General features: G+C 39.2%; 1 protein-coding gene across 1 annotated transcript; it reads left to right on the plus strand.

Moving 5' to 3' along the window:
- Positions 1 to 1,480: 1,480 nt before the first annotated feature.
- Positions 1,481 to 22,485, plus strand: LOC145824430 (cyclic nucleotide-gated ion channel 2-like; the record flags this gene model as incomplete). The annotated part of the gene is made up of 5 exons (XM_082924086.1): positions 1,481 to 1,818; positions 4,629 to 4,740; positions 4,841 to 5,080; positions 21,587 to 21,673; positions 21,885 to 22,485. Coding segments are annotated over 5 exons (1,269 nt in total), but the record flags the coding sequence as incomplete, so codon positions are not given.
- Positions 22,486 to 22,853: the final 368 nt, after the last annotated feature.

Genomic DNA, 22,853 nt, shown 5'->3' on the forward strand with positions numbered 1-22,853 from the left:
CATAGTTTTTCTCTGATGTAAAGAATGAGGAAGGTCACTGGCTACATCTTTGGCTCCATTTGGTGGGGTTTTGGCCTTAATCTCATTGCCTACTTCCTTGCCTCCCATGTATCTCTCTCTCTCTCTCTCTCTCTCTCTCTACACATTTGCACTATTTTGTTTTGGTGATTTTTTTTTTCTCGGCACACATAAATATTTATACTCTTTATTTTTTCAGAAAACATATATTCTAAAAAAATTCATATTGAAAAAAACACAAAAAAAAATGTTTTTCTTGAATTTGGTTGTTGTCCTAAGACTGTGTTTGGATTCATAATTTGAGGGGACATTTACGAAGGGAAGGGAAGGGAAGGGCATTTTTTTTTTGGGGGGGGGGGGGGGGGTTGAGGGTTGCTTATTTGATTCACGTTTTATTATAAGTACCTCAAAATGGCGGTGATGGATGGTAGCCAGGGGTGGAGTCAAAGAAGGCTTAGGGAGTCACGTGTTCCTCTCAATTTTAAACTTTTTTTGTTTTTATTTTGTGGTCATATATATATATATATATATATATATTTTAACATGTTCTTTGGCTAAGGATTTATTGTATTGTTCACAATAAATAATTATTTTATACTTTTGAAATACTATATGGTATTGTTTATATATAGTAGTCTAAACCAATAGTGTAGTGGAAAATCATATGGATTGAATATAAATAACTCATATTTTCAGGTAATTGATAAACTACTTAGTGTAATTTGTGATTTCTCATATTTTGAGCATCACATAGGCAATGTCATATGATACTCTGAGACTATTTAATAATTTTCATTCAAAACACATAATTTATAAGCAATATCATCTCTTTAATATTTTCTATCAAATAAAAATTAAATAGATTTTATAATAATTTGTACTATAAATAATGTGTTTTTATTTCTAAAATTAGGAATTTTGATCCATAATTTTTTGTGCTAAAATTACAAACTTGCATCACTATCCCGCACCAAGTTATTTCACACTATTATAGAATTTTAATTTGTTTCTATTAATAATGATTTTTAATTTCTTATGCTTAAATTTAGCTCATCAAAGTATTATTATCTTAATGTTGATCATGATTTTTTTAAAATAAAAAATTATAATTAATAAGTTTCTCATCTAACTTAATTTTCTGGTTTCGCCACTGGTAGCAACAAATGGTAAGGTAAGTTGGTGGTAATGGTGGTAACGTTATAAAACCCTGGTCTATCTCATTAGTTTTGGAAAATATTTACCAGAAAAATATTTTCACCAAATCAGTTCATTTATGTCGATTGCTTGATTTTTCATTTTCTTATCATACCAAAAATGTAAAAATTCTGTTTTTTTATTTTATTTTATGAAACAAATGGAGTGTTAACTTTATTAGAAGCTTTTCTTTTCTTTTCGTTTTTTTTTTTTTTGTTGAGGGGAGGGGGGTGGATAACCGGGTGTCCCGGCCAACCCACCTACCGTGGGCATTGATTTTGTTGATCTTGTACAGGTTGCCGGAGGATACTGGTACATTCTTTCGATACGACGCGTAACATCATGCTTGTCACAACAGTGTAACAACACAAGTAAGAATAAGAAGTGTTTTCTATCTTTGTGTTGCTCTGAGGTGGTCTCTTATGTCACATTTGGATATCACTGTGGCACTAACTCCACAAAGAAGATCGACAAAACGCCATTGTGCTTAGATGGCAATGGACCCTTCCGATATGGGATCTTTCAGTTCGCTCTTCCTCTTATTTCTTCCGATTCCATCGCCACCAAGATCCTTTATTCCAATCTCTCGGGTTTAATGGCTCTCAGGTAATAACGATGGCAAACCTATTTTTCAATATCTACACTTTGGCATGAAACATGAATTTGACATGGATAACATGTTTAATCTAATTACTATTCTTCGCAATCTATTCTTCTTTTTTCCCCCTTAGCCTTTGTTGTCTATTTAACATTGTAAGATAAATTGATAGAGAGAGAATTACAGAGAGAATAAATTGTATGTATTAAGATTGATGTTAAGTGTTGTATATTACAAATGGTGGGGGGTTCCTTATATAGGAGAAGTTTACAGACAAAATGATGTTTGAGCTCATGATGGAAAGTGAAGCACTATCACCGAAAGGCACCGAAAGGCACACTATTTACTAATATATTATATATTCTAACATCCCCCCTCAAACTCAAGGAGGATAGGTACAAACCAACTTGAGTTTGGAAAGGAACAAAACATGAAGATAAACTAATACATAAAATAAAAGAGGATAGTAGACACTGTATGGTCGTGTCGGACCGTTGGTGAAGACACTGTATGGTCATGTCAGACCGTTGTAGCAGGACAGTTTACGAGGTCATGACGGACCGATATAGAAGCTGACCGGAATCAATGTCGGAACAGTTTACGGGGTCATGCCGGACCGATGTCAGGACCGATGTAGAAGCTTGTGGTGGTGCACCAAGGGGGCGACTTAGGGAGTGCACCATGAGGTGGCTTGAGTGGTTCCCATGGTGTATAACCATGCTCACCAGCTTCGGTGGTTCGCATGGTGTGTAACCATATGTATAACCCCCCCTCAAACTCAAATAGGTGTGAAGATAGAAACCTATTTGAGGTTGAAACAAAGAGATTGAAAAAGTGGAGCAAATAGATTTTTTTTTTTTTTTTTTTGAAATAATAATAATAATAATATATAATAATAATCAATGAGGGGAGAGACACACGCTGGACACACACACACAGAAGACACAGGACACAAAAAATAATAATAATAAAATAAGAGAAAAGAAAGAAAGGTATTCGATTTTGGGGAGAGGGAGGCGGTGAGTGGGGTGCAAAAGGTGAAGGAGAAATGATGGATTGAAAATTTGTAAGGTCAAAAGTGGTGGTGAAAGGCACAGAAAAATTGATTAAAAATAAATAAAGAAGTGGGGATGGGTTCAAAAGTGGACACTGCCAGTGGAAAACATGAGTGTAGTGATTATTGGAGATAATAATAATAATAATAAAAAAAAGAAAAAGTGAGACCACGTGGGTGGGGTGCGCTTTTGTTGTTGTTTTTTTTTTTTTTTTTTTTTTGGCAGATGAAGTAGTGGAGAATTATTTTATTGGAGAGGGGAAGGAAGTGGGAATAAAGAGATACACACATGGGTTAGACAGATAAAGAGAATAAAAAAAAATTAAAAGAAATAGATAAAGTGGAGAGTGAGCTGGGTATTCAGTTTTGTAAAAGGTCTGTTTGGCTCTTGAATTGGCTTTTGTTGCTCACCGACGCTCTGCTCTGAAGTTTCAGTTGGCTTGAAGTTGCAAAAATGGCTTGTATGAAGTTGGGTTCCAAAACTGATGCATTCCAGAGGAAAGGACAGGCCTAGTTCTGCACCACTGGCTTGCCAAGTGATATTGTTGTTGAAGTAGAGGAGATGTCCTTCCATCTGCACAAGTTTCCTTTGCTTTCTAGAAGTGGGGTTATGGAAAGATCGATCGCTGAATCATCCGAGGACAGTGAAGAGGGCTGCGCTATTAAGTGGCAGGGTTTGGAGAAAATGGTGAGAGAGCTCATGGAATGTGAGATGGGGAAGGAGGTAAGGAACAACGTGGGTGCGTTTGGTGAGGCTGCAAAGAAGGCTATGAAGGAGGGAGGCTCGTCGTGGCACACGTTGAACCAACTCATCGATGAGTTATAAGCACTAAGAGGTGACAGTTTGAAGCTCTGCTGTTAGGAGTAATATTGCTAGTTTGGAATTAATTTTTTTTTCAGAGTTTTTCTTGCACTGGTACTACCGCAAAATAGTTTTTTTTTTTTTTAAATTACAAATAGGGTAAGCCTTCAATGAAATTCTATAAAAGAAGGTGATCAGGTTTCTGCAACATGATTGGATTTGTATGAATCTCAGAACCAAGGGTGAAACGCCAAGGGTGAAACGCCGGTCGCCACCATAGACCAGAGGATGAAACGCCGATCGCGACGGGAGCACGGTGGAGGCGTGGAAGCTCGCCAACGAGACAGTTGGTGGTGATGGGTTGACTGGGTGAGTCAAGGACAGCGACTCGAAGGAGTTGGGCGTGAAGGTGGTGCTGGCAGCCAGGTGTGTTAGGTCTATGGTTGAGAAACGGCCGGAAATGTTGAGGTCTATGGTTAAGAAGAGTGAAGGTATGTGCAGAAAATTCCAGCGGACTAGGTTGAGGTCCGGCGGGCAGCCAAGGCGAGGTTGCCGCCCGCCGGTGAAGCGAAAAATATTAAGTTCTTAACCTAACTTTGATACCATGTAAGATAAATTGATAGAGAGAGAATTACAGAGAGAATAAATTGTATGTATTAAGATTGATGTTAAGTGTTGTATATTACAAATGGTGGGTGGTTCCTTATATAGGAGAAGTTTACAGACAAAATGATGTTTGAGCTCGTGATGGAAAGTGAAGCACTATCACCGAAAGGCACCGAAAGGCACACCATCTACTAATATATTATATATTCTAACAAACATGATCAATGAGAGCTAATCGTGTCATTCGTCTGTCATGTTTTGGATTTACACATTTATAATCAGGTTGAGTTAGTGCCAGAATACTCGACACGATTAGTTAAACAAATTAAATTAATTGTAATTTTCTTTGGTTGCAGCACTATGGGCAATAACCTCGAACCCACAACAAAGTGTTCAGACGTAATGTTCTCTATATGTATGGTGCTTGGCGGCTTAACGCTCTTTTCATTGTTGATTTTAAATATTCAAGTAATTCTTCTTTTGTCTTTTTCTTTTTTAAATTATGCTAAATGTTTAAATCTTGATTAAACTGGATAATTAACGAGGACTAAATGATTTTCTAAAAAAGATATTTTTGCACGCGGTGATGGCAAGGAGGAGAAAAATGCAGCTGAGATATCGAGATGTGCAATGGTGGATGAGGGGGAGACAGTTACCTTCTCGTCTGAGAAAAAGAGTTCGACATTTTGAAAGACAAAGGTGGGCAACTACGGGAGGGGTGGAGAATGAGATGGAACTAATCAAAGACTTGCCTGAAGGCCTAAGAAGGGACATTAAGCGTCATCTTTGCTTGGACTTGATTAAGAAGGTAACTCAAACTCATCCATCCACTTTAATGTTTTTGATAACAAATATTTTTGCCCGAAGTAAAATTCTATGCTGTATCATATACTCTAGTTAACGAAGTTTTGTGGTTATGATATTAAATCATGTGGTCCTTAGTTTTGAAACTTTTTTAATGGTCAAATTTGTGGCAGTTATTTATGGGTATACATAGGATCCTTTGTTCCCAAATTACTGTTGGAAAAATGGTTTGAAAACCATTCATAGCTGAATGAAAAATTGAGACAAAATTTATTTAATTTAAAATTTGATTTTATTTAGATAAATTTGTTAATTTTTTGAGTTAAAATTGAACGGGATTCGATTTAGAATTCAAATTCTTCTAGAAAAAACAATTATGTTTTTTAGTTGCACATTTTCATAGAAAAGGGGTGACTCTTTTGAAAAGTCACTATGATCATTCGAAAAACCACCAATTTATATAAACAGGCCCCCATTGCATTCATTTTGCATGGAATTCATCTTGTGTTTCTTTTCTTTTGCGCTCTGTTTTTTCTGTAAGAGAATTCTGCATAGTAAAGTTCGCCAGACTTGCCGTGGTAGTGTTGTTCCTAAAAGGTTCGATCGTTGTATCGTGGGAAACGAATGTCCAATAAAAACTCATGAGCACCGTAACGAGGGACGAATTTGTCTTATGGAAATTGTGTCCAACACATGTCTCGATCAAATTGTTTTTCGTTTCCAGATTTTTACAATCTGTTGATAAGTTTTCTACTTCTCTATAAATAGTTTTGGTTCTTGGTATATTTGGTTTGGTTTAACCCAAACAACTTACGTTATCTTCAAACTTATATTTTTTTTATATAATTTGGTAGTATATTTATTGCAATGATTACGTGTTTCACACCATATACTTAATGGTTATTCCAACAATCTTAAGACTAATTCGCATAATATGTTCTTGTTTGCCTGTTCAAGTAAAATACTAATTGTTCTTTTGTATTTTTTGGTTCAAATTGTTTTATTCAGATTTTATACGATTCTGAATAATCAAAATTTACTATAGACAAAATATGTTTCTTTATTAATTTGTGAATACGTTTTCAATTTTGACTATAAGGCAAATTTATTTTTGATTGATTGCTTTAGTAGCTACTTTTGTACAAATTTGAAATTTTGTGAAACGTGTAAGTTTTGGTTTTTAACGTAGTATATAAACAGTAGAACTAATAAATGTTGTTGCACAGTTAGGTTTTGGATTTCTCTATTTTGCTTATCAACATAATACAAGAACAGGTTCAGAGTTTTTATACACAGAAACTGCTTGCTTGTTTTTGTTTTTATTTTTGTTTCTTTTTTTTTTTTTGTATATATATATATATATATTTCCGGTTACTGTTAATTTTGGTTGTACATAGAATTTCCTTTTGCCGTTTTGTGTATAAAGAGTGCTCATTATCATTTTTTATGATCATTATATAAGAATTGGTTTGCCTATACAAAAACAATGTTTTGTCTTTACATGCAGAAATGACTAGGATGAATAGTTACAACTTTTCAATTATGATTTATGGAGAAACACATTCTTTTGATTTTTGGTTTGTCTATTGAAGATATTTGGTCTCTGTTTGCTGACTTTAATCAATCGGATGGCTTTGCCTTCTGTTACTATTTGAACCTTCGTTTGCCAATGATTTTTTAAATTAATTTTTTTATTTTTTTAACTCTTTTAACTTGAAACTTTTTTGTTCGTTTGGTATTTTTGATTGATTTTTTTGACTTTTTAGCTTTGGAATAGTAGATTTTTTTTTATCCTTTTATGATTTTTTGACTTTTTTTTTGTCATTTTGTGATTATTTAGCCTAAAATGAAAACCAAACAACCCTTGAATATGAGATCTTTAATTGTTTTAAGTCAGATTAATAAATTCATTTGAAAGTTTGTGAAATTTTTAATTAATTCATGATTGTGATGATGACATCCCAATGGATCTCTTTTGGAGTATTATATGTGTGATTTGATTGTGGTAGTAATATTTTTGCAATATCAAAACAATCATCAACACTGGAAAAATTAAATATTTAAATACTATTGTCGTTCTATTTAATTGGACGCAGATTGAGGAATCTTTTGTATTTATTATTATTTTGTTAATAATTAATTGAAAGTTATTTTAATTTTGAGTTTTTTGACATAAATTGTCATTTATCATTATTTTACTTGTGTAGGAGAATTTGTTTAACCATGAATCATGATATTAATGTGAGAGTTTATCTCTTGAATTAGAAGAGATAATTCAATATTCTTTTATCACAAATATTTTTGTGACAGTGACACTTGTTCGTAAATGAGTTAGGTTACTTGCGCTAATTTATGTGTTATCACAAATGTGGGGGAGAGAAACAGATTTATCTGCTAATCATGATTTATAACAAGTTATCCATAGAAACTCGAACAAGAAGTACTCAAATTTAAGAATTGAAGTCTTAATTTGGAGGTTCAAGTATTTTTTCTTAAGTGCACTGTATAAATACTATTTCTTGAATGCATTTTAAGGATTTACACAATTAAAATGAGATTTTTGAATTGTTTGATTCTTAGGCAAAATCTTTATGAAGATATGATTTTGTCTAAGCATTAATTCTGACTTGTGTAGTCATAATTATTCTTGATTTTCCTAGTTCATAAATTTGATTTGAAATTTTATGATTCAAGCATATCATAGTCAATAAATGATGGACATTAACAATTACCATGTCATAATGCTTCTCCAGCTATTACACTCCAAACTCTCACATGATTCAATGGTTATATGCAATGTTTTAAAAATTGGACCGGTGAGCGAACCGGAAAAGGGATCGGGTGGACGGGTCGCCGGTTCAACTGTCGGGTTGAACCGGAATCGAACCGTGACGTAATAAATATATTAAAATTATATTTAAATAAAAATATAAGTAATAAAATTATAAATTAAAAATTAAAAATATTAAAAATATTAAATTATCTTAAATATTTGCCCTAATATTTTTTTTACTTAAAAATATAATAATATATTTTAAAATATTATTAACTTCAATTTTAGAAGATGAAATCAAATATTTAATATTCCCTCAAAGTGATTTTAATTCAAATAATTTGATTGAAATGAGAGCAAAAATTTTGGAGGGATATCAAAATTTCAATATTCCCTCCAATACATTTGATTGAATCCCACATGGATTTCTTGAGTCTTTTTGAAAGAATTTTTTTCTTATAAATAGGTGAAGACTTTCACAATAATTTCATCAAGCTCTTAATGGGATTCCTCACAAGAGGAGATCGTTGAAAAAGAGTTTCAAATTAAAATTTTCTTATATTCTTATATTCTATATATATATATATAAAATAAGAAAGAAAGCTCGACCAAAAAAATATACCGGTTTTCATCTTTGGCCGGTTCAGAGGGTATGTCCGGACCGGAACCCCGACCGGTTGACGGTTCAACCGGTCGAACCGGCCGGTCCGGTCCGATTTTTAAAACCTTGGTTATAAGTGCAAGATAGCTCGAAACAAATATAGGATCCTTGATCCTGCTTGTAAATTTGGTTAAAGCATCTCTAATGTTGTCAAAGCCAAATTTTAGATCAATTGTTCCTAAAATGTCAATATTTAGCAACATGATCTATTTAAGGGATATTATTTGTTTCAATTTCATCGTAAAAAACTAAATACAAATAACCAACTGTGTGGGTAATTTTCTGACCACACTGCCCGTCTAGTAATCAGCTGGAGAGCACCGGCAGAATAGATGGCTTCAGCAAACCTGCAACAGAAAGAAAAGGCTCCGGCGGTGGCTCTTCCACCCGGGGGCACTCCGACGATCAAGTCAGTATATCTCTCAAAGACAAATCAAGTGCTAAACTCACAAGCTTAAGCATAAAACTGCGTACCTTAGACCCACGGGGGTGCCTCTCTTTTATAATTTACTCAATCCTAGTCCTACTAGAAGCTTGACTTTTATGGACTCCAATTTAGTACTTACTTTGGACTCCTCAAGAGATAAAGATAAACTCCCTAAGAGCTTTATCTTTATCTCAGCAAAGTCTTCTCTTTACTCTAGGACTCTTGTCCCTTATCCGCTTATCTCGGATTCCGATATCTTCGGAGATCACCTCGGCCTTGCCTAAGTAACCTCGGCATAACTACTAGGACACGTGGCACCTCAGCTGACACGTCGGCGTCACCATGCCACGTGTTGGTATTCAGAAAATACATCCCCACAACTGCCCCCTAGGTTCTATTACCTCGGCATTCTGAGGTGATGGAACCTATATTTGTATTTTCTTCCAATACCTCGGCGTGAGAACTCTTCGGCCGAGATCATTTATTTTAGGCCGACATGCCTTCATCGGAGAATAAGAACTTAAACGAACTTCCCCACGCGCATGAGCTGTCATGCACCTCTTCTCAACCGTTTCCTTTATGCGCTCTATCCTCATTGGCCCGTGTCTGTGACGCGCTTGTAAGCCGTCTTTCATCCGTCTGCGCCGTCTGACGCACGCGTTCCTCCAGGTGCAATAAATGCCGTGTTTTGTCACCGTTTCAAGTTTTTGATAAAACTTTACTCTCTTTCTTTGTTTCTTCACTTTTGCACTTGATTTTCTGGTTTTCTCTCTCTCTTAAACTTTCCCAAATCCGCCATTACTCTTGCTTCAAGCTTTGCAACCGTCTTCGTTCTCCATTCCAGCGAGGGTTTCGTCGTTCCGTCGCGTCTGTAATCGTTGCCTTATCTTGACGACTTTCATTCCGGCTTCATTTGTTCTAGTAAGCCTTTGTTCCTCTCACTCCCAATTTCTTCTATGTGCTTTCGTTTACTTACTGTCATTATTGCTCTGTTCAAACCTTTGATTTTTTGAATTATTCATCTGGATGCGTCTATTCCATGATTTCACTCATACTTTGAACACTTGCACTGTTTCAACACTTTTCTTGTCACTGTTCTTGATCTTTTACTTCTGTATTTCTTTCGCTTCTGAGAACCATACCTCTCTTCTTTGATTCTGAAACGTCGTTCTTTGTTTCTTGTTTTCCAGATTTCTGCCTTTAATTTTTGTCTTCATAGATTTAGGTTTGGGTTTTGTCTATAGAACCTTCAATTTTTAGGGAAAACTGAAACAATCCTTACCAGTATATACCTAGGGTTTCGCCGAGGTCCCGATAACCCCTTAAGAGCACCTTCTTTCCGAAATCTAGCCTTCTGTCTTTAGGCCGACGTCATGGGTATGTGGAGACATAGGGTTAATACCCCGACCAAACTTGAGTACTTTAGGCAGGAGTTCTCCGTCCCTGCCGATGTCCACCTGAAACTGGCTGGGGATGATGACTCCATCATACCTACCGAAAACACCATGCCTCTCCCTATTATAGCCTTTACTGAGTGTGGACTTCGACTTCCGCTTAACATTCTTTTTCGCGAGATTCTGCATTATTATAAGTTGAACCCTATGCAACTTGCCATAAACTCTTATCGAGTGATTTTTGGTATCATCGCCTTAGCCAAACAAGAAAACGTTAGAATCACCCTAGCCGACATACAGTATTGTTACACCATGTGCCCCCTTAGCCTGAAGGAAAAAGGTTACGTCTACTACCTCAAGCTGAGGTTCACTGAATTCAAAATCGTAGCCGACCTCTCAGACTCCAACAAGGGGACTGGAGATGACTACTTCATTGTTTCTGGAAATTGGGAATTTGCCCCAGACGAAGATGTCCATCTATTCCCTCTTCCTCGAACGGTTAAAGAGGGCAAGGGTAAGAGCCCAATGTTATTTACTTAGTTGTTTCTTTTCAAGTCTTCAATATCTTATCTGTTTCTAATGTCTGTTTCTTCTTGCAGACGTTCGCAAACCAGCAAAAGACTTTCGCCAATCTTACGTTCCTAGCAAGGACCTGAAAAAGCTCCTGGACTTGCCTGTCCATAAAAGGAAAGCACCTCTTCTTCTGAATTTTATTCCTACGTACAAATCCACTCTGCCCGACGTCCCGAAGAAAAAGAAGAAGAGTATTTCTCCACCTTCTGCTACAACTCTTCCCACTGTTTCCACATCACGAGCAGACCAAGGATCCACTTCTGACCCAGCTGATCTGTCATCTACTTCAACCTCATACTTAATCCCAATACCAGAAAGAAAACGTCGGCGACGACTTGTCAAGACTGCTGAGATGGGTCGCCCGAAGCCTATTACTGTTGATCTCTTAGCCGACCTACCTGCCGATGTTGATGCTGTTCCAACTCAGTCCATGCCCCTACCAAAGCCAAAAAGAATAAAAAAGGCTCAGCCCAAGGCCAAAGCTACTGAGGCTGAGGCTGAGGATGCTCTGCCCATCTCACAATTGGCTGAGAGTAAAAAGAGTGCTTCTGCTTCTGCCAAGAGGTCTGCTGAGGCCCAGTCGTCAGAGTCCACTCAATCGAAGAAGCCGAGGTCATCATCTGCGACGACCTCGGGTTCCAAAATACCAAGAGTCCTTTGGGTGCCTGAAATCACCCTGGAAGATAAGCCTGTTCTAGCTTCTGAAAGTGCCGAAGACATAAACGTCGGTATGGCACTCAGTACTGCTGTCCTCTTTCCTGGTGATCTTGAGCGAAATGCCAAGATGAGCGAGTACGAGAACTACGCCTTCATGCTCCAACGCTCTGTACAAGTAAGTTTCCCCATTTGGTAACTTGTCTTTCTGTCCCTTTTTCTATACTTGCAAGGTTTGTGTAATAACTTTTCCCTTGGGTTCTTTCAGGCCATTCAACATGCCCATTCTCTCTTCATGCAAGCTTTTGAAACAAGGGAGAAGTTGGCCGATATGAGGCGGGAGGTTTCTGCCTTGAAAAAGGAAAACAAAACTGTTCTGACAAAGATGAAGAAGCTGGAAGATCAGGCCGAAGCTGCCACTAAGGCCCAACAGATGGTTGAAGAAAAAGCGAAGTCTGCTGAGGCTATCAGAAAAGTTGCCGAGGCCAAGAAAAAAGAGGCCGAGGTAAAAAAGGCCCAAGCCAAAAAAGAGCTTCAGAAGGCTCTGGCCACCAAAAAAGCCGAAATCAAAGAAGCTGATGAGAAGGCTTACGCCCAGGGGATGGCCGACGTCACTGAGGAATATAAACTTCAAGTCAAGCAGGCATGCAACAGGGGCTTCTCTCTTGGTTGGATGGCCCTTGCCAAGAAGCTTAACATTCTTGACGATTCGCTACTGCGCAAAGCCGACGCTATTCCTCTGTCGTTCCCCCCACCTCCTTCATCAAGTCAACCTGAAGGAAAATCTGAATCTGAGTCTGAAGGTGAGAAGGAAGGTGAGGACGAGGCTTTAGTAAGGAAGTCCAAAGAGGCTGGTGAGATCAAGTCCCCTCCTCAGGATGATCAAGTCCTAGACTTGACTCATAAGGAGGATGAGGAGGTTATTAAGGAGACCACTCCTGAGCAAGCGTCATCTGATGTTCCTCCAGTCGGCAAGAGCGTTGATGAAACCCTTGCTGAGATCGACGCCGAGATTGCTGCAAATAAAGAAGCCGAGGTATCTCTTCAGGAGACTTCTCAGGTTCAGATCCAGCCAGTTGCTGATGCTGAAAAGTCTTAGCTTTCATGTCTTTTCTTTTGCACCCTTGTACTTTGTTTTATTTTTTGGACAATGTAAACTTCCTTTCATGGCCGATGTGCCTTTCTTTTGTACACAACTGCAAGTTTTTCTATGGATGCTTTAATCTTTAAATTTCTCTTAATTTGCTTCTGCATAGTTCTATACTTAGAATATTTTGTATGCCTTTCATACTTTGCCATCTTTGTGCAATCTTCTCGGGGTTACATATCTCGGGTGTAATAACTACAAGCTTTACTTCGGCAACATACTGACCTGCAATCTTTTCATAAATTTTAACAAGTATGAAGCATATACTATTCGATGTTTAACTTTTGCAAACTTTTTCTCAAGTTTCAACAAGTATTTAAACAGTGATCTTGGTCTAACCTACTTGTAAATTGCTACAAATTTCAACAAGTGTTATATACTGTAAATTTTTCTCAAGTTATAACAATGATTTACTTGTAAATTGTTACAAATTTCAACAAGTGTTTAAACAATATGCTTAGCTTTTACCTCAACCTGTAAATTGCTACAAATTTCAATAGATGATCGCATGTCGGCTTAACATTATCTTGTAAATTGCTACAAATTTCAACAAGTGTTAAGCATCTTCTTTGGTTGAATCAACCTGTAGATTGCTATAGGTGTGCAAACTATAACCTCGGCTTAACTTCAACTTGTAAATTGCTACAAATTTCAACAAGTGAAGAGAAACAGTAATCTCGGCTTAACTTCAACTTGTAAATTGCTACAAATTTCAACAAGTGAAGATAAGGAATAATCTCAGCTTAACTTCAACTTGTAAATTGCTACAAATTTCAACAAGTGAAGATAAGGAATTAGCTTAATTCCAACTTGTAAATTGCTACAAATTTCAACAAGTGAATTAAGGAATAATCTCGACTTAACTTCGACTTGTAAATTGTTACAAATTTCAACAAGTGAAGATAAGGAATCAGCTTAATTCCAACTTGTAAATTGCTACAAATTTCAACAAGTGAATTAAGGAATAATCTCGGCTTAACTTCGACTTGTAAATTGCTACAAATTTCAACAAGTGAAGATAAGGAATCAGCTTAATTCCAACTTGTAAATTGCTACAAATTTCAACAAGTGAATTAAATGTCTTTGTCTTCTCTCTGCCCCCAATGTGAACCTGAGTTCTACTTGGGTTCCCATTACTCATGTCTTCCAAAAATACCAATATGTAACTTTATCCATCATATGTGTTTTAAAGAAAAGGGAAAATATTTTATTGATGACATCGGCCAAAAATAGTGCACATCTAATGATAAAAGAATTTCAAATTACAAGTGTTCCAAGGTCTTGGCAGTGCTTTGCCCTCGTTATCTTCAAGCCGATAAGCTCCATTGCCTAATACCGAAGTAATTCTGTACGGTCCTTCCCAATTTGGGCCAATCTTGCCCTCTCTGGGATCCTTCTTGTTGCCGACGACTTTTCTCAGGACTAGGTCGCCGACTTGAAAATCTCTTAGATTGACCTTCTTATTGTAAGCTCTGGCAAGCTGTTGCTGGTATACTGCGAGCTGAATTGCAGCTTTTTCTCTTCGTTCTTCCAAAAGATCCAGATCCCGGGGTAAGAGTATGCCGTTGGTGCCATTCTCTATTCCCTAGGTCCTGATCCCTAGGATGCCGATCTCCAATAGGATGACAGCTTCTGTGCCATACGCCATGGCGAAGGGGGATTCCCCTGTTGATGTTCTCGGCGTAGTCCGATATGCCCAAAGCACGTTAGGCAACTCATCTACCCACTTTCCTTTTACTACCTACAGCCTCTTCTTTATTCCATCCAAAATTACTTTGTTGGATGCTTCTGCTTGCCCATTACTTTGGGGAAAACTTGGTGTTGAGAAGTAATTCTTGATCTTGAATTTCGCACAAAAGTTCTTGATGAGTTTGCTGTCAAACTGTGTTCCGTTGTCGGCAACTATTGCTCTTGGAATCCCAAATCTGGTGATGATGTTTCTCCATATAAAGTTCTTGACGTCCACATCTCGGATTTTGGCAAGAGGTTCTGCCACTATCCATTTTGTAAAGTAATATGTTGCCACCAGTAAGTATTTTCTTTACCCAGTTGCCTGGGGAAGTTGCCCAACCAGATCCATGCCCCATTGAGCAAACGGCCAAGGGCTGGACACTGGGTTTAGGTCAGCAGCTGGCTGATGTATCAAAGGTGCAAACTTTTGGCATTGTTCACACTTCTTTACGTAGGCTTCAGCATCCTTTTACATGTAGGGCCACAAATACCCCTGGGTAATGGCCTTGTGGGCTAATGATCTGCCCCTAGCATGGCTTCCACAAATTCCTTCATGAATTTCATATAGGAAATCTTCAACCTGCAAAGGGTGTACGCACCTTAAAAGTGGTCCAGTGAAGGACCTTCTGTAGAGGTGTCCATCTTCTGTCAGACAGAATCTTGCCGATTTCAGTCTGCTTTGTGTGCCTCCTTACGATTTTCTGGCAGCTTTCCTTCTTTCAGGAATGCAACAATTGCATCCATCCAGTTTGGCCTCATGTCCACACACATTGCTTGCTGCTCTGTGTTCTCTAGTTCTATGCTCGGGCCCGACATATAGTCGATCATAATTGTCCTTATTTTTCCAGTCTGCATTGAACTTGCCAAGTTAGCCAACGCGTCGGCGTGGGTGTTGTCATCTCGGCTAACTTGGAGTAGTCGGCAGTTCTGAAATAGGGCTACCAATCTGATGACCTCTTTTGCATATGCCGACATCCTTTCGTCCCTGGCTGCAAATTCACCTGTTGACTGGTTAACAATAAGTTGTGAATCACAAAAAACTATTACCTCATCTGCTTCTGCTGCTGCTGCCAGTTGTAGCCCTGCAATTAATGCTTCGTATTCCGCTTCATTGTTTGAGGCCTTGAACCCCAAACGGATGGACTGTTCTATTATTTCTCCATCTGGAGATATTAGCAGTACTCCTGCCCTCGCTCCTTGTCGATTCGAACTTCCATCGACGAATAGTCTGAATGAGTCACCGATGTAGATGCTGCAGGGTCTAAGCTTTTCCTTCCTTTGCTCTTTTGCCTTTGGCTGGGATTCTCCTTGCTTGCTGGGACAATGCTCATCCTGGCTCGACGGAGCCCGATGTTCGATGGTTTCGGGGGTGAATTCTGCCACGAAGTCGGCCAAAACTTGGCCTTTAACTGCTATTCTCGGCCTGAACTCCAGGTCATACTGTCCTAGGGCTACGGCCCATCTTGCTATCCTTCCTGTTAAGTCTCCTTGCTGTAACAAGGACTTCAGTGGATGCTCTGTTAAGACCACAATCTTGTGCACCTGAAAGTAATGGTTCAACTTCTTTGAAGCTATTACTAAGGCTAGTATTAATTTCTCCAGTGGTAGATACCTTGTTTCTGCATCGGCCAAGGTTTTACTTACATAATAAACAGCCTTTTGCTCCCCTTTTTCTTCTCGGATTAGTACTGCAATGACTGCGTATTCTGAAACTGTCAAGTACAAAAACAGTTCTTCCCCTGGTTCTGGATTGGAAAGAACCGGAGTTGTGGTCAAGTACTTCTTTAGGTTGGTTAAAGCGGCTTCGCATTCGTCTGTCCACAGAAAGTCTGTGGCTTTTTTCACCAAGTTGAAGAAGGGTCTGCATTTATCTGAGCTTCTGCTGATGAATCTGTTTAGGGCTGCGGCCCTTCCAGTAAGCATTTGAACCTGTTTTGCCGACGTTGGGCTCTTCAGCTCTAGGATGGCCTTGATTTGGTCTGGGCTGGCCTCACACGCACACTTTGATGCGTTGAGTCGGAGCCGGTATGTTTTAAGTATATCAAAGACTTCTTTTAGGTCGGCAAGATGACCCTTAGATTCCTTGGTCTTTACGACCATGTCATCGATGTAGACTTCTACCGTTTTACCAATCAGGTGCTTGAACATCTTTGTTACTAACCTTTGGTAAGTTACTCCTGCATTTTTCAACCCAAAAGGCATTACCTTGTAACAGTACAAGCCTTTAGGGGTGATGAACGCGGTCTTCTCCTCGTCTGGAGGGTACATGGCAATCTAGTGGTACCTTCTGTATGCATCCAAAAAACTCATCCTTTCGTGCCCTGAAGTTGTATCTACTAGCTGGTCAATCTTGGGCAGAGGAAAACTGTCTTTAGGGCAGGCTTTGTTGAGGCTGGTAAAGTCTACACAGACCCTCCATTTGCCGTTCTTCTTCTTCACTACTACTGTGTTGGACAGCCATGTCGGGTAGTGAACTTCTCGGATGGCCCTGGCCTCTAGAAGTCTGTCTACTTCTTCTTCTACTGCTTCGACGTGCATCAACGTCGGTCTTCTGGCTCGTTGAATCACAGGTTTTGCCGACCTGTCGATATTCAGTCTGTGGCAAGTGACCTCGGGGTCAATGCCAGACATTTCGTAAGGTGTCCAGGCGAACACCTCAATGTTGGCTCTCAAAAAATCTTCCAGTTCATTTTCCTCTTTTTTGGCTAAGCCTGAGCCGAGAAGAAAGAAGCGTTCTTCGTCGCCCTCTTGGACAAGGATTTTCTTTAGTGTCTCTTCACTCTTTTCGGTTGGCTCCTTGCCGACATCATCTAGGACCTCCATGTCCTCGTCTTCAATCTCTGCCTTTTTTGGCTCTCGAATGCAGCAAGTAGACTTCATTGCTGCCATGGAGCAACTTTTTGCCTGCAGTTGATCTCCTCTGACTTCTTCAATGCCATGCTCTGTTGGGAACCGTAGTAGTTGATGTAATATTGAGGGAACTGCCCCCATTGCATGCAACCATGGTCATCCCAAAATGATGTTATATGACGAGTGTGTGTCAATCACCATAAATTCTGTCTTGATCTTCTTAGTACCAGCTTGTACTTCCACGCTTGTTGCGCCCAGTGGCCATGTCGGCGTTCCATTGAAGCCGACCATCGGGTTGCTGGATCGTTCCAGGTCGTCGGGATGAAGGCCCAGCTCCTTGTAACATCTGACGTACATGATGTCACAAGAGCTACCTTGATCTATTAGGATGCGTTTTACTTGGCACTCCCCAACCTAGAGGGATACTACCAAGGCATCATTATGCGGATGCTGGACCATCTGTAGGTCGGCTTCAGTGAAGGTTATCATCAATCCTTGGCATTCTTCAGGCCGAGGTCTTTTGTGTCCGACCTGGTTCACGTGCTGCAGGTGTTTTACTCTTTGGGTTTCTCCCCGAATGTCGTTTTCGCTGACTCTTGAGTGGATGACATTAACCACCCGTGGTCCTCCTACCTGTGGTTGTTGTGCTGGGGAAGGCGGAGCTGCAGGTGCTTGAGGTAATCTTGCATGTTCTTCTCTTGTCCTGGCCTCATCAACAAGGTCCCTCAGATGGCCTTGCCTTACCAGATCTTTTAAGTGTGCTTTTAAGGCTCTGCAACCCTGAGTTGGGTGTCCTTCTTCATTGTGGTAAGCACAGCGCCTACCAACGTTTCTTCCCATAAATTCCCCTGGTGCTCTTGCTGGTGTCCTGAAATAGGGCTGGTTTCGTATTTGATCCAGGACTTTATGGATAGGGATTCGGAACACCGTCGTTACTGCCTGTTTACCTTTCAATTCCGTTTCTTGTTTGGTTGGCCCGTTGTTACCCCAGCCTCGCTTCGGCGAGCCGTTTCCTTTCTCCTACTTTATCTCTTTGTTTCCCGATGTATCTTCCTCGGCTCTGGCATACTTCTCGATTCTTGCCATGAGTTCTTCCATGCTTTTTGGCAGTGTTTTTGCCAAAGACTTCCGTAGTGGGCAGTCATCTTTCAGGTCGTTCTTGAAAGACACGACCGCTACTTCTTGGTTGCATTCGGATATTCGATTGAACACCTCGTAGTACCTCTTCGCGTAGGCCCTAAGGCCTTCTTCCTTGGTGATTCTTAAAGCCATCAGGGCGTCGACCCTTAAGGGCTGTAGTTTGTTCGTCACAAACCTAGCCACAAACATCTCGGCCAGGCCTTCCCATGTCTTTACGCTTCCCTTCGGTAGTTTATGGAACCAATCGGATGCAATCTCCCCGAAGGATGAGGGGAATACTTTGCAGAGTAACGGCTCGTTCCCACTATATAATGCCATTGAATTCAGGTATAGTCCAGCATGAAAGTTGGGATCTGACTTACCATCATAAATTTGGAATCTCGGCATACTGAATCTCTTTGGTGCTTCAAATTTGTCCAGTTCCACCGAGAATGGTGTTCTCGGCTTAACTGGGGAAGTCACCTCGGCTTCAACATTCTGCTGCCTCCTTTTGAGGTATTCCCTCAAGTCTTCTTTACTCCTACCTGGAGCTCGGCTATCTCTGGACTTCAATCTTTTTGGCACACTACTTTCGGCCTCGTGGTGGGCCCGTTTGGATCTTTCTCCATGGGTTGTGTCAAAGCAGAGTGCTTGTCCTTGAACATGCCGATGTTCTTTGGGCCCTGGATCCTTCATGTGATGTCCTTCGGGACTCTTCTTGCCTCGGCTCCTCTCGTCCGACTTCCCTGGAAGGTCGGTGAGGGTGCCTTCCACTCTTGGTGTGCTGAGGGGCTTCGGGGATTGCTTTCCTTCCTCCTTTCTGGGCATTGGTTGCTGGCATCGGTGTGTCCTGCAGCGGGTATGGTGGCTGCATGACATTATTTTGCATCATGAAGTTAACGACCGACTGTAGGTCCACCAACTTGTTTGCCAAGTCTTTTACTTCCTCATCCCTCCGTAGGCACCTATCCCTCCATTCCTGAAGGTTATCTTCGTTATAGTACTTGCCTTGGTCTGTCTTCTTTGAAGTGTTGCCCTCCTGGCCGACGTCTTTCTCTCCGTGGCCCTGGCCATGAGTTTCTGTGTTGTGGTTGTCTCCTTTAAAGTCAAGATCAATTGGTCTGCCACTCCCAGCAGGAGTGTCGCCCCCAATGTTTTCCCTCTGTCCGTCACTGGCCATCTATTCTTTTAAGTTCCCATAGACGGTGCCAAATTGTGTGGGTAATTTTCTGACCACACTGCCCGCCTAGTAATCAGCTGGAGAGCACCGGCAGAATAGATGGCTTCAGCAAACTTGCAACAGAAAGAAAAGGCTCCGGCGGTGGCTCTTCTACCTGGGGGCACTTCGACGATCAAGTCAGTATATCTCTCAAAGACAAATCAAGTGCTAAACTCACAAGCTTAAGCATAAAACTGTGTACCTTAGACCCACGGGGGTGCCTCTCTTTTATAGTTTACTCAATCTTAGTCCTACTAGAAGCTTGACTTCTATGGACTCCAATTTAGTACTTACTTTGGACTCCTCAAGAGATAAAAATAAACTCCCTAAGAGCTTTATCCTTATCTCAGCAAAGTCTTCTCTTTACTCTAGGACTCTTGTCCCTTATCCGCTTATCTCGGATTCCGATATCTTCGGAGATCACCTCGGCCTTGCTTAGGTAACCTCGGCATAACTACCAGGACACGTGGCACCTCGGCTGACACGTCGGCGTCACCATGCCACGTGTTGGTATTCAGAAAATACATCCCCACACCAACTACGCCTAACCTAGTTGGCCACCATGTCCTTCTTAAGGCTTAGTCTCAAGGAGGTCATGGGTTCAATTCCCCTTAGAGAAGTTGAATTATGGGAGTGCAAGCATTTAAGTGCTTTACCAAGGGTGGAGAGATTTTTTCCCAGGTGCTAATCTAACAACTAACAATTGCCAATCAAAAAAAAAAAATAGAATTTGTGGGTCATGTAAAGTCATATATAGAGAGAAGATTCATATCAAAATTTGGCAACATGTTATGCCTCGTGTCACACACAAGAGATGATGATACCAAAATTTAGCAGTTAAAATTAGCTACATTGGAAACGTCCTTAGAGCATCTCCAACGGTGTACCAAATGTTTCACCAATCTGAGTCAAAAATGGGTTATTTCCTTAATTTGATACTTCGCGCTCCAACGGTTCAACATCAAATCCGTTTCATCAAATTTGCGCTGGGCAACCGGTTGGTTGGCAAAAATTTATTTATTTATTTATTTTTTTTTACCGGTTTGAACCTTTTTTTTTTGAACTTTTGGTGGTCGACCGGGTGGTCAACCGGCCGGTCGACCACCTAGGCAAAATTTATTTATTTATTTATTTTTGACTGGTTTGAACCTTTTTGTGAACGGTCTGAATTTTCTCCGGGGCGACCGGTTGGTTAACCAGTTGGTCAACCGGATGGTCGACCCGTTCGTCTCATCCCAACGGTCAGGAACAGTGATTTGGTGAAATGCTTCGCCTGCACTCAGTTTGGTACCATTTTTGCTGAATTCTAGATTTGATATCTATTTGGTGAAACCGTTGGAGCTTAAAAAAGTGACTTTTTCACCAAATTTTAAATTTAATGCCAAGTTTGGTTCACCGTTGGAGATGGTCTTACGAGACGTTATGGTGTTTTTAGTAATGAACTAAATTGGCCTTAATTATTAGGCTTTGTAGTGTTTGATTAAACTAGAGCAGTTTTGATTATCATAATTTATAGTTGTATTTCTTTTTTTTTTTTTTTAAATTATAAACCAATTTGGTGGGTGAATGTATGTTATGGATGCTTATGGCTAAAAATTTAGATACGTATATGGGCTGTTTGGGAAGTGAGTTTTTAGCCTAATTTAGGCTAAGTCCATAAAAAGATAAAATAGGCTAAAATAGTTAATAAAATAAAATATCACATTAAATTCATAATTATTTTACTTTCTTTTTTTTTTTACAAACACCATATCTAATTACAAAAAAATCCAATCATCTTCTCAAACAAAAAAATTTTAGCTTACTAAAATACTTAAAAATTAAAATAGTCTACTAAAATAACAACTTCCTAAACAATCACTATATGTACTTTTTAAGAGTACCTAAAGTGGTAACTTTTTTTCATAAGTCGTTGAATAACTTGTTCAATAATTTATTTTCACTTGTAATTTCTTATTTCAGGTACCTCTATTTGATTGCTTGGATGACCTCATTCTTGACAACATCTGCGATCGTGTTAATCCTCTAGTCTTGTCCAAAGGGGAAAAGGTTTAGAATTGCCACACGCGATCCAAAGTTTTAAACATCCAAAATATTTAGGAAAATGTTAAAATTTTAAAATTTATGATTCAAGTTTAAACCTAAATGTGTCAAAATAAACATGATTCACAAATTTCAAATTGTAAATATTTTTCTAAATATGTAGTATTATTGAACAGATATGCATTTTTTTAAACATAGTTATGTTTTCATGGGACAGATTATAAGAGGAGGAGAACCGGTGCAACGGATGGTATTCATAGTCCGGGGACGCGTAAAAAGAAGCCAAATTCTCAACAAAGGTACGGTTGCCACAAGCATACTACAACCCGGAAGCTTTTTGGGCGATGAACTCCTCTCTTGGTGTTTTCGTCGCCCATTCATAGACCGACTTCCACCTTCATCTGCAACGTTTACTTGTACCCGTCCAACAGAAGCATTCAGCCTCAATGCCGATGACCTACGATACATCACCGATCACTTCCGTTATAAATTGGCTAACGAGAAAGTTAAGCGAACGGCGAGATACTACTCATCTAATTGGAGAACTTGGGCTGCTGTGAATATACAATTTGCTTGGCGGCGTTATGTGGTGAGAAATAGAGGTCAGGTGAGTTATAGGACAGAAAATGAAGGCGGTGACACTGTGATTCGGCTCCGGCATTATGCTGCAATTTTCATGTCACTAAAGCCACATGACCACCTTGAGTAGAAAGTAAAGGGGACTTCAATTTTATTATTATTTTTTATATATTTTGTTTTTGTGTCATTTGGCCTTATAATTTAGCGACACTTGTTTAGCTGGTCACTGAATTTATTAAAAATAAATGTGAAGAGTGGGTGATTTCTGTGTAAAATTATACTTGCCATTTATTTTTTAAAGATAAATGTGATCTAAATGATTATTATATTCGATCAACCTAATTTTAAACCTCTATAAATTTGTAATAATTTATCTTCAAAACAAATAAATAAATATATTTTTTTTTGTATAGCATTACTATAAAATTTTTAGAGTTATTTACACGAATACCTCATAAACTATTGAGAAATATTATTTTGACTCCCTAAATTATAAAAATATATAAATAAACCTTCTAAATTATTGATAATTGTCAATTTGTCCCTTAAATTATAAAAGCGAACAAATTGGATCCTTAACAAAGTTGGTTAAAGTGAAACACGTCAA

The sequence above is a fragment of the Camellia sinensis genome, chromosome 4 (assembly GCF_055761805.1).
Source record: "Camellia sinensis isolate YWXY chromosome 4, ASM5576180v1, whole genome shotgun sequence".
Classification (NCBI taxonomy): domain Eukaryota; kingdom Viridiplantae; phylum Streptophyta; class Magnoliopsida; order Ericales; family Theaceae; genus Camellia; species Camellia sinensis.